Consider the following 17,958-nt stretch of genomic DNA (forward strand, 5'->3'; position numbering starts at 1 on the left):
AAAACAAAATTATATTATTGAGAATGTGATATATAATACTCAGCATGCAATTTTCAAAGATAATTTTTTTTTTATATTTGAAGAGATGGCCGTTTGTTTTCTATCAGAAACAAACTTCTCGGTTGAATGAAATTGTTTCATCCATGCTAATAGATTTATACATATATCTAATATAACACTCGCCTCAGGAATTTGTCCTTCCTACCATGCAGAAAGGTGTATTTCTATAAGATGAAGCTATTAAAAAACAAAAGAGTGACTAAAAAATGTCTTTAGAGTCTGACTAAACTGCCATTTAAATATCAAGTTAGCTTGGTTTTGCATGATTACATCTTAATAAGAAAAAATATGTGCAGTTTTGTAAAGGTGCCTTGTGTTCCTGTTGGTTTTAGGGTCCTAAGCAGCTAATCAGCTCACTGTCTGTCCAATGTAAGGGTAGCCATCTCACCTGTTTGTGCAGCTGCTGCTTTAACTGAGAAATCTGCTCTTTCAGGTCCGCAATCTGACCCTGAGCCCGCTCTCTGTCGGCACGCTCCGACTTGAAGTCTTCTGTGTAGATGAGGACCTAGAAGAGGAAAACAGGACCATTATTCCCTATTTTCAGGCACCTAATTAAAGCAAAGTCATATTTAGTGAACCCGTGTGGTTTTAGCATCGTTCAGCAGAGCGCGGAAACCCACCTGCTGCTCCAGTGTCTGGATTCGCTCATGCCCTTGCCTCCTCGCGTCCTCCACTTCTCTGTCTAACCTTGCGCACTCCCTGATTTTCTCTTCCAGCAAGGAGTTGAGCCTGGAAATCTCCTGATGGAGGATCCCTGTCCTGATGGAGCCCATCCCCGGCATGAGGCCCTGCCCAGAGCTCTCCTTCAGTCTCTGGCACAAGGCCCGGATGTATTCCTCCCTGCTCGAGTCGTACTTCTGCCACTGGGAGTTTAGATCCTGCACCTGCAAACAGAAAGGCAAAGTTTTACCTTGCGATCCGGTGCTGGGTTGTATGTGTGTAAATATTCGGGCTAATGTTGGATTTCAGTCGGACACTAAGCCGAGACTCACATAAGCTACGCGCTGCTTCAGTTGCTGGTTTTCTTCCTGGAGCTGGCGGACTAGGGATTTAGCAGCATTCAAGTCCGAGACGTCTGGTGTCTGTAAAAAAAGGTTTCGATTAAAATGGTGCGAAAAACAAAAAAAAAAAACCGAACTGTGGACACAACTGGGGGAGCCTCGAACACACACCTCCTTGGCGTTCTGCTGCTGGGTCAGCTCCTCCACTTCTCCTCCTGTCCCCTTCCGCTCCTTCTCCAGCCTGGACAGGAGGTCCTGGCACACCTTGACGGTCGCTCCGAGCTGGCCGCGCAGATGGTCGGCCTCCTCGGCCAGCGACGAGCAGAGGACGGTGCGGGTGGCCTCGGTCCGCTCCCTCTCCTCCAGGGCCGCCCGCAGCCTCTGGATCTCCTGGTCCTTCTCGTGGTCCGGCTGACACCGGATCCTCTCCAGCTCTGTGTCTTTGTCCCTAACTTGTGAATTAAGCCTCTGGATCTCCTAGGCGAAGGAAAATGAGGAAGACAACAGTGGTCATTATAAGTTCATATGTGTAAAATGTTTCTGATTTAGTTTAGAAACAATCCAAATGTAATAATTTACTTCAATTCTTTATAGTAGAAGCTTTGCTTTTCAAGTTTTACTTGAAAATGTCTAGTTCTGTTTCCTAATTCTATTAAAAGAGCCATTCTTTTCATATTAATACTTGTAACAGACCCATTCTACTGGGGCATGTGTCTCAGGACATACTGTGCCCTATTGAGTCATTAAATTTCAACATAACATCATGAATCTCTACAAAAATACGGATTAAGAGCCACTTCAAAAGAATCTAAGGACATCTGACTGTTTCTAGGGAAAATGAAAAGGAATGAAGAAAGACTCAAGAATTGTGCAGAAGCTAGTTATATTTAAAATTGTTTGATTGAAAAATATACTTAAATGTTGCAAATACATGTTAAAACTGAGGTAAGTTGGTCAAAATGCCAAACGTTTCTCTGATTTTACTGTTTAAATGTGTGTCTGAGTAAAATTCAAATATTTTTGTTTTAATCTATAAATTAATCTCGTCTTCGAAATAGAACCATTATCTTTTTGAGCTCTTATTTGCAGCTAATAGGTCAAATTGTATTTTCATTATTTTGACAATTGGTCAAAATGGAAAAAAAGAAGGGTTTTCAGACCTCCAGCAGCACAAAGAAATTGGGCTGTGGACTTAAAAACTGATCACAATATTTTGTGATAATTATTGCATTAATGATAAAACATTACGATAAAAACTATTTAAAAGTCTAAATGACAATACAACTTACCTATAATTACATAATACTATTTATTATGGATGCTATGAATGACAATTTTTTTATCACAATACTTTCCCCCCTGATACCGATAAACGATACGATAACTTCACATCCCTAATGTGAGCTGGTGTTGGAAACAGACGCAGATAGATGTGGCTGGTTTAAATACATATATTTATATAAAAGTCAATAATCATTTTATAAAACAAATGTTTCTCATTAGATCTTTTGCTCCAGATCAGCTTTACTCTGTCCTCATATACACCGTTTCCCAAAAACAAATAAAAATTGTAACTTTTTTCTTTTACTTTTTCTCCTAAAATCATTCTGAGATTGTGGACCATTCTTGGCAGTTGTGAGTATATCTGTTAAAACTTTAGTGATCAATCTCTTCCAAAGACATCGCTTAAAATTACGCCTCGATAAAACGAGAAAAGTGTCAGAAAACATGTGGAAATTTAGGTCCAGACTCTATTCATATACAGGAATGTTGTCAGAATGTGATAATATCGTTAAGCTATAGTAAGTACTCTGCTTTTTTTTTTAATAAAAAAATTATTATTTTTATTACGTTTATAAATCTAAATTAACATTCTGGTCGACACTTTTATCTATTGTATGATTCTGCAGATCTTGTGCCCCAGTGCAGCTTTATTCTAGCGACGCCCCTGTAAATGATCTTTATTCTAGAACCGGTGAAAGAAAACAATCCTTTATTCCCATGATGGCGTTAAACTATCTGCCAAGTTTGTGTTCCCGGTGATTCTGTTCCAAATGTGTTCAACTGTTTCAAATAAAGGGATTTCTCACATTTAAACCTTTTTAATTTTAATTTCTTTTATTTCTTTTTACCTCTGCTTGTCGGGCTGCCTTGAGCTCCGTGTCGTTTCTCTTCTGCTTCAGCTTGCAGATCTCTGCCAGCAGGCTCTCCACCAACGAGTTGGACGGACCGACGACCACAGGCTCGTCGTCCCCCATCGTCATGTAGATCCGTTCATGTCTGGCCAGCCTGGCCTTAAGGTCGGCGATAATGTTGTCCTTCAGGCAGATCTGCCTGCCCAGGAGCTCCATCTCCCCCCTGGTCTCATGATACAGGGTGTTCAGCACGCCGTAGCTGCGCGTCCTCTCCCTCAGCAGCGCGTCGCCCTCCGAGCTCATGCTGGCGCTATCCATGGCGGACTTTTAGCAGATTCAACACACCGATCGCCTCTTTTTAATAATAATCCTCCAGCATTTGACGCCTCTGCCTCCTCACCCCGTGTCTCTCAGAAGTGCGCCGAGGAGGTAAATTCTACCGGAGATTTGGCGCATCAGCCTCGAGAATAATATCCCCGGACGGGGATTTCCTGGGGAACTTCCCCGCGGAGTTTTTTTTTTTTTTTTTTTTTTTTTTTTTTTTGAGCGTCGTCAAAACGGAGCCCAGCCTGCCTGTCTGCCTTGTTGCCACCTTTCAAAGCCCAGCGACATAGTATTAAAAAGCGAAGATAATTGTTAACCTAAGAAATGCGCATTAAACTTTTTTTTCTTTTCTTTCTGCCAGAAGTGCGCTTCTTCGACCGAAAAAGGAAGCGCGCACGCTGCCTTCAAAGCCGTCGTAAATTTGAGCTCTCGCACGCTCGCTCGGCATAAAACGGCTCTCTGCTTCTGTTATGCTGGCTCACCTAAACGGATTAGAAAAATCAAATGTCAAATCAGTTTATATCAGTAATTGATTTCACGCAGATGAATATATTTTTGAGTATTTATTGAGCACTATTCATCAAGCAGCCAACGAAGAGCTACAAGTCAGTCTATCAGATCATTTAATTACCCTGGAACAATTAAAACATTATTTTACGCGGAACTGTTGTGCTTTGGTCATGTTATGGCCTCAACAAGCATAGACTGCTATTAAGTCTGCATGATGATGCTGCAGCCTTAAATGCTGTTCTACTGACAGGCCAGCAAGTTTGGGCATTTATTAAATAGTTGTTTTAACTCATTGGGGGGAGCTGCAGAGATCCGCAGCTCAGGTGGGAGAATTTGTTGAAAGGAGACAGTTATTGACGCCTTCTGCAGGGGAGATAAGCCACGAAAGGTTGTTGCTAAAACAAAGCTTTACACAAACATTCATTAATGGTAAGTTGAGTGGAAGGAAAAAAGTGTGTTAGAAAATGGTGTCTGGCCAGGCCATTGGATAGTTTGGGGGAGATTCACAAAGTGTGGACTGCACCTGGTGTCTGTGCTTTACACCCAGACACATCTGGGCTGTGTGTTTTCACTAGATCAAAGCCATAACCATCAAAATGAACAGAAATAAAGCATCAAAATGAAAAAAAAAAGAAACGATTGTCCAATTAGGAATAGATTCTCATATTAATTCCTAAAGATTGATTCATATAACCAAGAAAAAAATGCATTTTCCACTGTGAACTTAAACATGAGAGCCAGCATTTCCATCTTACACTCCACTCCGGGGGGTGGATATTTTATAACTACCATTACTTTATTAATTTGCTGTTGAATATTAATATAATACTAGTATCAATATGTTTCATAAGTACACAGTCATGCCATTCAGGTAACAGCTAAGAAAATTAATTTAATACCAGCCATCTAAAAGAATCGATTCTTGAACTTTGAATCGATACCCAGCCCTAAAATAAAGACTTGGGTTATATATCTCTGATTGTAATGAATATGTGACGATCACTTCTTCAATCCGATAACTGAAACAATTAAACCTTTTGACGATAATTTAATGTCCTGAGACGCTTTATTGTATGAAATAAGTCTGAATTTGTGCTGATATTCCTGCTGTCAGAGTGTCAGTGGGGCTTTCAGCAGACAGATCGGTGTATAAAACAATATTCCTGCAAATGCCCCGGTCTCGCAGGGTAAATTGCCGGGTTGCCACTCTCTCACTCGTTGAAATGAAATCACGCCAGGCCAGGGAAGTCCGATTTTATAGCACATTCTTTCCAGGTTCCAGCCCTTTTTGTTCTCTTTTCGGATTTCCCACAGCGGTGAACGCATCGGACGGTTGTCTCGGTCATTATGTAATTGAAATATTTGGCGAATTGCGCAGCCAGGGCTTTGCCAGTGGCGGTTAATCACTGACTACATGACGCAGAGCCGAGTTTTGCATAATTCTTTATGATTCTCGCTGATTTATGATTCATGGAGTTTTACCTACATTCCAGTGAATATGACCTGACGATACTCTGCTTTTACTGCTGTCTTCTATCCATTCAGCCTTTATAGTATTCCTATCTCACGTATTACCTCATGCTCTGTAGTACCAGGGATAGATTGTACCTGAGACTTGTTATTAATAGTAACAGCACAATGCCTGCCAAAAGTAATCACACCCCTTAAGCATTTTTTGTTACAACCAAAACTCCATCCATCCATCCATCCTCTTCCGCTTATCCGGGGTCGGGTCGCGGGGGTAGCAGCTTCAGTAGGGAGGCCCAGACGTCCCTCTCCCCAGCCACTTGGGCCAGCTCCTCAGGAGGAACCCCAAGGCGTTCCCAGGCCAGCAGAGAGACATAGTCCCTCCAGCGTGTCCTGGGTCTTCCCCTGGGCCTCCTCCCGGTGGGACGTGCCCGGAACACCTCACCAGGGAGGCGTCCAGGAGGCATCCTGACCAGATGCCCGAGCCACCTCAACTGGCTCCTCTCGACGTGGAGGAGCAGCGGCTCTACTCTGAGTCCTCCCCGGATGACTGAGCTCCTCAGCCTATCTCTAAGGGAGAGCCCAGACACACTACGGAGAAAACTCATTTCGGCCGCTTGTATCCGGGATCTCGTTCTTTTGGTCACGACCCAAAGCTCGTGACCATAGATGAGGGTAGGAACGTAGATCGACCGGTAAATCGAGAGCTTCGCCCTTTGGACTCAGCTCCCTCTTCACCACGACAGACCGGTACAGCGCCCGCTTCACTGCAGACGCAGTGAATTTGTTCAAATTCATGAGCAGAAACAATCTGAAAGGTGCGGCGTGCATATCTATTCAGCCCCCCCCCCCCCTAAAATCTTATCTTATGCAACCAGTGGCAGAACTGCAGCCTTGCAGACAAGTGGCCATCGGTGGTGGCATCATCGCGCTGTGGGGATCTTTTCTGCAGCAGAGATGGTTGCAGTTGATAAGCGCATCCATCCATCCATTGGATAGACCCGCTTATCTGTGCAGTGTCCTGGTGGGGCTGGTGCCTCTTTCCAGCGGTCATTGGATGACAGGAGGCAGTGGTACACCCGGGACAGGTTGCCAGACCATCACAGGGCAACACAGAGATATTCATACCAAAGTGGCACTTTAGTGAGACCAATTAACCTAACAGTCATATTTGTAGACTGTGGGAGGAAGCTAGAGTACCATGAGAGAACCCCCGCATGCACAGGGAGAACTTGATGACTGTACGTGGAAAGATCCCAGGCTGGTATTCAAATCGAGGACCTTCGTTGCTGCAAGGCAACAGCCGCTGTGTGACCCCTGATCAGCGATTGGATGGCACTAAATACAACAACGCTGGAAGTAAACCTGTTCCATTTCCTTCTGGATAATTTTCAACTAAACTAGTGCACTCTCACAATCTCCCACAGGTGCTGGGTCCCAGGTATTAAATGTTCACTTATATACAGAAAGGCTATAATTTATTTACTTTCTTTTACCTTTTTTTTTTAGGTATCACATTACACATGTCAGCTTAAATAATAATACATATGATTTAGCAATGGTATCAAGGTGTTACACGATTGTATCTGTTGCTTTATGTCTGTTGGTTGTGCTGTTCTTTTTGTGTCTCTTACCAGGTGATGGAGCAGACAGAGGAAGTTTTATCATTCTCTTCCTTTTATCTCTTCTTTCTTTCACCTCTTCTTTCTCTTTTTTTTCTCTTCTTGTTTTTCTTTTACTCTCCTACTTTCCCATTGTAGTGTCCATATAATTTGAAATTCTCCCTGCAGGAATCACAATAAAGCTATTTACACGCACAAATCAAGCGGAGCATTATGGCGAAAGCTGTTTGCTCCACTTGTGAAAGTAAAATCTGTCGAGCTCTATTTGGCATTAAGATATCAATTTTTATTGCCACATTGCTAGACAGGACACTGGGAAAAAAAAAAAAAAAAAAAAAGGAAGTAAACCTGTTCGCGCGCGTGAGTTGAGAACGTTCAATAGACTGAAGTTAATCGTCCAAATGATTTGGATCAAAGCACATTCATGTGTTAAAAAAATGGCCCAGTCAAAGTCTGAGCCAGAAACCCATTGGAGAATCTGTGGGAAAGCTTGACATTAGGACACTTGTGGATGCTCTCCATCCTCTCTATCTGAGCCACTTTAACATCAAAGCCTAAAAATGTGCACAAGGTACATAAAGTATTGACTCAGAGCGGCTGAAAACAAAGGCACGGCCCTTTTTCCAGACATTTATTTAAAACAAAAATTACAATTCACTAAAAAAATGCAATTATATGTACATCTATAACATATAATCCAGATAAAAACTACAACAAAGTTTGTGTTTGTAATGTCACAGCATGTGAAAGCTTCGGGCAGTGTGAATACCCTTTTACAGCGCAAGGCAATGTAACAGGAGTAAAACATATTTAGCTTAACGTTTTCCACAAGCTCTGCGTGTTTGCGTATAAAACACGGGAAAATCTAGCTGTAAAATGCCATTTAAAAATCCACCATGTATCATTCTTGAACTATCCTGACATTATTAGATTTCGTATTACGTAAAGCAGTAAACAACCCACCACTTTAACTTCCTAAAAATAAATAAAAAAGTATTTAGAAGGTAGGAGTGGGTGGTATCATTAATAGGATCATTATCATGGGCTGACTTCCACGTGAATCAGCACTTTCTAAAGTCGTTACTTTTCCTACTTCACTTTCACTCACCGTGGGTTTGCGTTTAGGTGTCACATTCATGTGATCGAGGTTGACATTTTTAAAATGCACATTCTGGGTTGTGGTCAAAGTCAAGTACGGCAACAACAGCAGACATAAATCGCCACGATCTCACAGATTTAGAGCCTTCAGTGCCATCAGCCCAATGTAAAACGTACATTGATAGATTCTGAATGCGAGTAGATGCTTAGGGCGACAGACGCGGGAACATTTTGTGTACTCATACTGAAAATATCAAGACATATTGTGACATTCTAAGAAATTTCACAGACTATGTGTTGGCTAATATGTGTCCTTGGGTAGGTCACTGGGAAAGCTCACATGGTTTCCCTGATGGTGGACTGCCAGAACAATGAACGCATCTGATCAAAGTGAAACTACTGTCTAGACCGTAGGAGTGCTCAATTCTTTTCTGACATTCATCCAAGAGGTTAATCAGACCCACTGGCCAGCGGGGAGTCCCAGGTATTCCTAGGTCAGACACATAGTAACAGTGGCTTCTTTTGAGGTGAGTGTTGTAATCAAATGACAGTCATGTGAAAGCACGAATCAAGGTGTGAAATCTTAAAAAAAAAAAAAAAAAAAACACCAGGGGAAATATTGACCAACATCAAACCACTGTTTTTCCAAACCATTCTGGATTCAGAGTCCCTTTTTTTCACTTCCATGTAGGGCATTCTGATCCGGTAGTGGGTGCTTTAAATCTTCATAGCATTGTCTTTTATCACATTTTCTAATTTGACATCATTTCATACCTTCAGTCATGTGATTAGAGCTCTCAGAGGTTTGTCTAACAGTGTGAAAAAGTGTGCCAACACGACATATGAGGCTTTCAGAGCAACCTAACAAACATTTTGTCCTTATGCCTAAAGACTTAGCTAAAACAAAATATAGGTCAAAATCCACCCTAAATGTTTAAAATATGCAGTATATGCAGCAAACAAACATTACGTAGAAATATATTTCCAATTTGCTTTTATATGTTTGGGTACTTCCATCACCTCAAGCTGCAAAGTTGTTTTTAAATGTAATTTTAGATCATAATCACTAAGGGTAAAAAATATTCTGGCAGCACTTGAACAATAGTAACAATACAAATGCCAAAGTTGGATTATCCCCGCCTCTCAGGAGGATACAGCCATATCTGCTAATCATTTTTATAATCTTTAATGCTAGACTCAAAAACCCAACACAGTTTGCACTCTAGTCATGTGATACATTATGCTGCTCCACCTTAAATACAATTTGATTTTTATTTACATTGACTGGAACAAGAAGGAGAAACAAACATGTCGATTCATTTATCAAAAGAAAGATAATTTAAAAACAATAATTATCTCAGTATGAGATTACTAGTATTAGTGGTAGTACTATTACTAATTTTAATAACAAAATTTGTTATGTTTTCTCACAAAAATATGAAAAACATGAAGTATATTAGCAACAACAGCACCACATCCTTTTGCTGTTTTATTCTGTATATTTTCTAAGCATTTCTCTATTATAAGTAAGTTAAAATGCTTGGTTTATAATAATAATAATAATAATAATAATAATAATAATAATAATAATAATAATAATAATAATAATAATAATAATAATAATAATAATAATAATACAGAACCCTATTTTTTCATGTTGTTGCATGTGACTGCAAGGCATCCTTTAGTATTAATTTGTTAAAGGCTCCATTTTACACAGAGACAAAAACGATCAGGAGGATTAAAATTGGTAATAAAAAAATTCAAGGTAATTTTTGGAATCTTCATTATTTAAGGGCTTCAAAAAACCGCCACATTAGACGATTAACCACTTCACTCCACTAGAGGGCGGTGTTCCACCACTAGTTCAGGAAATCTAGATCCTTTTTCCACAGACGCCCAAAGAACTTTGACTAAAAACATTCGAGTTTTATTCTGAACATCCATCCACACAGGCAACAAATTGACCAATTTAAACATGTTAAACAGCTACTAGCTAAACACTTAGCACTACTGTGGGACAATAATGTGTATTTACATTGTGAGACCTTCAAAGAAATGCTTTAGAATCTAAACATGTAACAACCTCCTACTTTACTGCTTTCAGAAACACTAATAACTGTGGTCAGACTAATTGGTGGAGACAATGTAAATCCAAAAGTTAGCAACCAAACAATAAAGTACATGAAAAATCTGCCCTGGAGTAGAAAAATAGTTTTATCTGAGGCTGACAGAGAAGGGGACAGTTGCTCACATAAAAAAAAAAAACAGCCCACTAATATTATTACAGGGGTGAACAGGAAGAGAATATAGCCAGCTATCTCTCGTAATTACTTGAGAAAATACAGGGAATATATAAAAGTACAAATGCTGTCTAAACACCCCACTGTGAACACACACAAAGATCCCACTTTTATTCAGTGTGCATCATGCAAAATTAATCCTGCTCTGATGTATCTGGCATTAATGCTGAAAGACCTCTGAAAAGGCTGAAGAAACATTACATAGAAATACATTTCCAATTTGCTTTTATACATTTGGGCAATTCCATCACTTTACTTTAATTTTAGATGATAAAAAATACTTTTGCCGATCTTGAACAATAGTCACATTAAAAAAACAGAAGGATGCAGCCATATCGGCTAATACTTAATTTTTAATGCTAGACTCAAAACCCCAATGCAGTTTTCACTCCAATCATGTGATACATTATGCTGCTCCACCTTAAACACAATCTGAGTTTTATTTACATTGACTAGGAAGGGATGGAAAAGCTCCCTCTTTATGGAAAGCCTGACATTTCACAACTGTCCACTAGGAGGCACTTGTTCATTTTAAAACGAGTTTAACTTAATTAAAAAAAAGGTTGATGGAACAGTTTTTAATAAACACGGTCTTCCTCCCACATCACATATAATTGAAACTGAATAAAGCCCAATAAAACACAATTTATCATCTATTAGAAAAACAAAAGACCGGAGGATTCTGGCATTTGTAGTTTCTGAGGACTTGGACAAAGCTGTACTCAGAGCATCCAAATCGAACCTAAAAACACGTCAGCCTGACAGAAGAACCTCAGCTAAACATGATCTTCAGCTCCGATGTGCCGCTTTCTTTCCTAGCACTGCATCTTACGAATGCTGCGTGAAATCCTCTTGAACTCACGCTGTCCTTTCTGCCAGCGCTTCAGCGAGGTGATGACCAGATGGCCATCCATCTTCTGGCCCATGACCAAGTAGGGGCTGCTGATGTTGTTCATCTCCTCACAGATGCACCGCAGTCCGTCCTTCAGCCACAGCGCCGTCTTCCGCAGGTCACGCTCCGTCACGCCGTTCATCATGTAAATGGTCTTACTCTTGGTGTCCGGCACTATTTTGGTGTCGCCGTTGATGTAGGAGAGCTCCTTGACTTTGATTTTCAGAGCTAGAGATGCATGCAGAGAAAAAAGAAAGAGAGATCAAGAATTTAAAAAAGTATTTGCCAGTTCTCAGATTTCTTTTTTCTTTGCTTCGTTGCCACACTTAAAAGTATCAGGTCATCAAACAAATGCCGTTATCTGACAGATAGCCAGAGTAGAAATGGTCCAAAACAGAACAAGAGCTGTTTTTAAATGGTGATTTCATGTATTAGGGGAAAGAAAATCAAACCAAATGTTTGTCTTTAAATAGAGTTGCCCCCTTCATCATAGACTGACTGTGATTAACTTCATGTTCCGGTTCAGTTAAACAACCACACGCATGTTTGATTACTTTCTGACCTGTAGAATCAAGAAATTACATAGACAGGTTAAAAGTAGGTTAAAAGGTCTCAAAAAGCAACACATCAGGCCGAAGAAAACTAAAACAAAGTCCTGGACATCTATCAGTCTGGAAAGGGTTTCAAAGCAGCGAAAGCCAACATCCACAAAGAGAATATTCTGTAGGTGTGATCTTCCTCTTCTCAGAGGAAGATCACACCTACAGTCTAACTTTTCACTAGAAATGTCATGGTCTTTGGCTCCTTTGGTGTTTCCGGACCTGAGCGACTTGCTGTAGCTGTCGTTGGAATCATGAATGCTGCTCAACGGGAAAATCCTAAAGGAGGACATTAGGCCATCAGTTTATGAGCTTGAGCTGAAGCACATTTGGGTTCTGACGCAGGACAATGACCTGAAGCACCCCAGCTAGTCCTCCGCTGACAAGCTGAAAACATAAAATCAAGGTTTCACATTGGCCTAGTTCAAGTAAGGTCTTGATTTTGAAGGAAATGCTGGTCAGGACCTTAAATACTTCAGAATCAGAATCAGAATCAGACATACTTTAATAATCCCAGAAGGAAATTACTTAATACTTAAGTTGTTAGCTGTTAGGTTTAGGGGCAAAAGCTTTTTCCAAATAAGGCCAGATTGATTTGGATAGCCTTTCTCCCCTTGTTTGAAAACGGCTTGAGTTGGTTTTATTTATTATTAAAACCTTTTGTTTTTTTATCTGAAATATTTTAACGTGACAAAAAGGCTAAAACAGAAGAAATCTTTAAGGTGGAAAACACCTTTTTTAATGTACTGTCGAATCAGAGAGGTAATGAGAATAAAACGACCAAGACAAGCATTTCTGAGCCAATGAACCTTACTTTGTTGTTGGCCAACTAAAATCAAAACATTTTTAACCCAGCCAAGCAGTAAACCACTAAGTCAGTCTGTGATTGGCTTCTGGCAAAGTCAAATACAATATTTATTTATTTAGTGAATGCATCAAAACGAAGTTCTCTCTACATTGTTGTCTTTTACATTTCCCACGTTTTCTGCTGGATTGAAAACTGCCATGGGATCTTCAGCTCAATTTTTAAAATTCTTTTATAGATTCCAGCTCCAGAAATCTGTACCGGCCAGGAAAAAAGTCTGATTGGTGCGTCTCTACAAAGCAACATAAGTGAATATACATAACGAAGCTGTTTTGGAGTATAATCACTTTTTGTGCTCTAATCAGACATACATAAAAAGTCACCAAAAGTTTTCCCAATCTAAGAGTCCAAGACCAGGATTGTATTGTTCAAAGGGAGTGCTTATAGAAAAATGAGGGATTTAAAACACTTTCCCATATGAAGTATAGTTTTCACAGTTTTTCCTTTGTTGTGTGTGCTGAAAAAAATCACTTTTTTAAAAAGACGAGATGTAAAGCCATATGAGAAACATAAACCCCATAATGCACGAGACATCTGGGTCAAATGTACACTTTTGAAGAGCTTCCCGTAAGTGGCTGGCATTCAGCGGTTAAAGTTACTCCAAGGGCTGCCTTGCATTTCTGGAAACCACATCTGATGACCTCTTGGGATCTCTGCAGTTCACCCCGAGGACTAATAAAGCCGGAGCACTTACCGAAATCATTCTTGCACAGGCTGTCAACAATTTCGTTGTCATTCTCTTCTGTTTCTTTGCAAGCGTCACACACCCTGGGCACTAAAAGAGAATTTGAAACCATTAACTTTGCGACATTTGCCAGAACTGAACAGGAAATTTACTGATGTAGGACGCAGATGTATATTTCTGACTGTGAAGTGGAGATTACAGATTAATCCAGCATGGCCGCGTGTACATGCCATTACGTGCGTATGCGTAAATGCACCTTTACGCACAAGACATGGATCAAAATAAATAGAGCTCTACAGCTCCTTACCCTCTTTTGTGACAGGGACGATGTTCTCAATGCTTGCAGGCGGTATGCACAGATCGTTGTCGGGTGGGAAGCGGTTGCAGTCCAGCATCTCTGGCCACGGGTACCCGAACGCCAGCATAACGGGCCCGCAGCCGTGCCTGACGCTTTCGCACAGCGACCTGCACGGCTGGATGGGCTCGTCCAGGTCGTCCAGACAGACGGGAGCGAAAAGAGAGCAGAGGAACTTCTTCGTGTCGGGATGGCACTGCTTCTGAACCAGGGGGGTCCAGGACGAAGCTTGCTGCAGGACCTCGTTCATGGTTTCGTGTCCGAGCAGGTTCGGGAGGCGCATCTCCGTGTATTCTATGTCGTTGCAGAGGAGGAGGTTTTCAGGAATCAGCTTGCAGCTGTTTTTCTTGTGGAATAGATCATGCTGGCCGAGGCTGTACAATCCGTGGATGGCATCCATGCAGGGTATTGCTATCCCCCACAAAAGGGTCACGACTGAAATAAAGGCTCTCATTTTGGGTCTCTGGTGTAAAGTTCTTCAGGCTTCTGCAGGGCTATATGTTGTGTAGAGGAACCATCTGTCAGTGAGCAGCTCCTGCTGCTCACTGGAGGTTTTCTTCCAGACATCTGGGAGGAGTCTGTGCTTAAATACATTTTCTGTTCAACAAAACTGCTTTCTTGATGTCAAGCGAGCACTGCAGGCAGATTTGTCTTCTCAGGCAAAGAGAACCCCGAGCCGTAGCTCACCTCCTGCTCTCAGAGTCATAATGACGTCTAATTGTGGCCCAGTATTTTATCACCAGCCGTTTCCTTGACAGTTTCTCTTTTATTTCCAGCCTCCTGCCTCTCATGGAATAATAACAAAATCTGTCTGACTGGCTTTCCTCATTACGCTCCAATCAGCAGACATACACCCCGAGTGATCCTTTTGGCTTGCTGGCTTTGGCTGTAAATAATTTGGGAATGTCAGCGAGGGCCTTTAGCTCAGCTCAGTGGAGCGTTAATTTTCCGTCATTAGCGGTGGAGAAGTCCTCTGGGCAGGTCTGCAGGTTCGTACCACATGGTGAAATATGGCTTGCCCTGGTGTGAGAAGCAGACCTCCACTCAGCACACCCAGGGGGGAAACCGAATCTGCCTCTCACCTCTGGCACTGCAGCTCTGGCTCCTATCCCCTCTCAGACCCCCATGAACTGCATACACCAGGGCGCTTCCTCTCAGGCTTTAGATGCTTGAACATTGGACATGTGGAATTTCTGCCTAAAAGGGTCAGTTCACTCCAATTTTCCCACTTACCTCTTGTGGATTGTTGTGGGCTACAGCAGATGCTGTTGCTTTTGTATAGAGACTGCTTTTTATATGCGGTGTATAGATGCCTGCTGCCACCTCTGCATTTGTGCAGAAATGACATCTACCTTGAAAGGAAAATAGTTTTTTTCCAACGACAATGAACTGATGAGAATTCATTACCTTTAAAACTTGTCAACTGTGTAAACATCTATCTTTAACTTCACTTAAAGTCTTGATAAGCTATGTTTTATGGGTATAAACATAAAGTATAAATGGAAAACACAGGTTGTTTATGTGCTCTGAATTAACCAAGCCGTTAAAGTTTATAAGTCTGGGTGCTTCTATTTATTTATTAATTAAAACAGAGGGGATTTTGTCTTGAGGTCCCACTTCACTTTTTTTCCTTATGGAAAACGAGACAGAAACCATAAATAGTTTACAGAGCTGCACGTGCAATTTGATTTTTATGAAGTTTCCAAAATGGATTATAAGAACTAATAAATGCACATTAGTTCTGTCTAAAACACTTCCTTTGACATTCCTTCAGGGTTAAGATTTTACTTAAAATATAGAACTCTGTGACTTATACGGTCTTCACTGGGTCCAAAAGTTTTTTTTCATATATACACAACCTTATACAAACAATATAATTTTTCTATTTGATAAAGATGAGGCCACAACTGAAAACCTTATGAAACACTTGAATATATATATATATATATATATATATATATATATATATATATATATATATATATATATAGTGTCAGAGCCAAAATCTACAGTCTACATGTGATGTGACTGTCTAAGCTGATCTATGTATATTCACTGCTTCAGTCATCAACGAAATTGTATTTGCATTTAAAAAAATTACCCATTGTGTCAAATAATATTTAATAAAAATTGGATCAAACAAGATTGACTACCGTGACACCAAATTCTCTAAATAATAATCTAAATATGATATAACACTGTTTATAGTATTTGATGTCTGGTGAATTTTCTGCATAAACGTAGAGGAAATATTATATTATTTAAATTTAAACCTAAGATGGATGGATGATTGGATAGATAGATAGATAGATAGATAGATAGATAGATAGATAGATAGATAAAAGAGGTGTCAATGCAAAGTGTAAATCAATACAAGCTGTACTTTATTTTATATTTTTAAGTGTCAGGGAAAGTTAAAATCCCAATGAGATATGTTTTAGAGAAAAGAGATAAAACCGGCTTCAGGCACGAACATTTGTTCCTCTAATTGACTTGCTACTAAGTGTCCAGTTTTATTACTAATAAAGGATTTACAGGATAGCGCAAACACAAACAGGGATAGGTAAAACAAGAGTGAGGCAAACCGGTTCTAAGGCATTTGTCCCCTAACATGCTCTCTGTGTTACCTATACAATTTCACAGACAGTTAAGGTCAAAGGTCAGAGAAGAGGTAAACTGATCCTGGGCCTGTGCTCAATATCACTCCAGCAGGTTCTCGTTATAACTCAGTGGGAAAATGAGACACAGTTGATCTTACGCACTGCTTCTTCTGTGGCTCAGTCCCTGTCAGTCTTATGATCGATGCTCCACCGATTTCCTTTAAGAACAAACAGTTAAGCACCATTTTAATAACCTTCAGTGTAATATGCAGCTTAAACAGCAGACTGGGAAAAGAACAACAACAGACACATCTATGAACAATCTAAGCAGTCCAATGCATGCCACACTTTTCAGTGGTCTCTATCTTGCAGGTAAAACAACAGGAATAAGCTGCTATGTTACATGACATCTTTCTTTGCACTGCAAAAAGGGAACTAAAAGCAAATTAAAATGTATTGACATTTGTGTATTTTTCCTTGATTTGAGGCGCTAAATAGGACTATCTGCCAATGGAATGAGTATTTTTACCCCTTAAATAAGATCATTAGATATTTTGCTTGTGAAATAAGATAATGGAGATGAATTGTTCCTATTTTAAGTGCAAAAATCTTATTCCATTGGCAAATAATCTTATTTACCTGCTCTAATCAAGGAAAATACACTAATTTCAAGAAAATTTCACTTACTTTTAGTTCCCTTTTTGCAGTGTGGAATAACAGAGGAGACTTTTTTTTTTTACACATGATTAGCACTTTGGTTCTCAATCATTTTGTAACAATTACTACATCAGAAAAAAACATACTTTCCAAATATTACCATCTACTGTATACAGAGCTTTTTAAACAGCAGGTCTTTGACTATGCGGTTAGTTGCGATATCTCGTGAAAACCAAACAACCTGATCCAAAAACAGCATCGCTTTAGCATGAAACACAGCAACAGGCCAGGCAGATTTAGGCTCACAGAATGTCTGTGGATCAGTGGGACAAGTCAATTCTAGGCTTTGCTCAGTGACCCCTGACCTCTACCGGAGCTTGAAGATTCACGCTGGGTAGGGCTCTTTGGGGATTATTTACAACTTGGACCAAAGTGCAAGGAACCCTCCAGCCACAGACGAGCTGATTGACCTCTCCCTGATTTTTGTCCAAAGGAAGAGGGGCACTTCACCTTTCTGCGCTGCAGGGAAAACCTTTATTTAACTCTGCACAAAGTTAAGTACGTAATAGAGGTATGAAGCAACATAATTATATCTTGGGTCCTTGTTATTATGCATATTTCTAAACTAGTGTAGTACAAGTCTGTTTGTTGCAGTTTTTCAGCCACTTTAGAACAACTAACAAACGAGATAAACGGACAAATTTTCACAATCTATGTATTGTAACAGTACACAATGTTGAAATTATATAACATAACCTTTTCAACTAACTCCCACAATGAATTCT

General features: G+C 40.2%; 2 protein-coding genes across 2 annotated transcripts in view; both read right to left on the bottom strand.

The window, feature by feature from the left end:
• tnip2 (TNFAIP3 interacting protein 2) overlaps positions 1-4,409 on the bottom strand; it is a 5,370-nt gene extending 961 nt beyond the window's left edge. Inside the window, exons 1-5 of the mRNA XM_012873845.3 lie at positions 3,194-4,409; positions 1,233-1,538; positions 1,053-1,142; positions 681-944; positions 449-565 (exon numbers count right to left, since the gene is read on the bottom strand). Coding sequence (XP_012729299.1) covers positions 449-565; positions 681-944; positions 1,053-1,142; positions 1,233-1,538; positions 3,194-3,514 — 1,098 coding nt within the window. The 5' untranslated portion in view covers positions 3,515-4,409. The remainder of the gene's footprint in view (positions 1-448; positions 566-680; positions 945-1,052; positions 1,143-1,232; positions 1,539-3,193) is intronic.
• A 5,716-nt stretch (positions 4,410-10,125) lies between these two features.
• Positions 10,126-14,463, bottom strand: sfrp2 (secreted frizzled-related protein 2). The gene is made up of 3 exons (XM_012873846.3): positions 13,869-14,463; positions 13,571-13,651; positions 10,126-11,640 (listed from the first exon to the last, which is right to left on the bottom strand). The coding sequence occupies exons 1-3, from the start codon at positions 14,368-14,370 to the stop codon at positions 11,336-11,338; spliced, it is 888 nt and encodes a 295-aa protein (XP_012729300.2). The 5' UTR covers positions 14,371-14,463; the 3' UTR covers positions 10,126-11,335.
• Positions 14,464-17,958: the final 3,495 nt, after the last annotated feature.

The sequence above is a fragment of the Fundulus heteroclitus genome, chromosome 5, assembly GCF_011125445.2.
Source record: "Fundulus heteroclitus isolate FHET01 chromosome 5, MU-UCD_Fhet_4.1, whole genome shotgun sequence".
NCBI lineage: Eukaryota > Metazoa > Chordata > Actinopteri > Cyprinodontiformes > Fundulidae > Fundulus > Fundulus heteroclitus.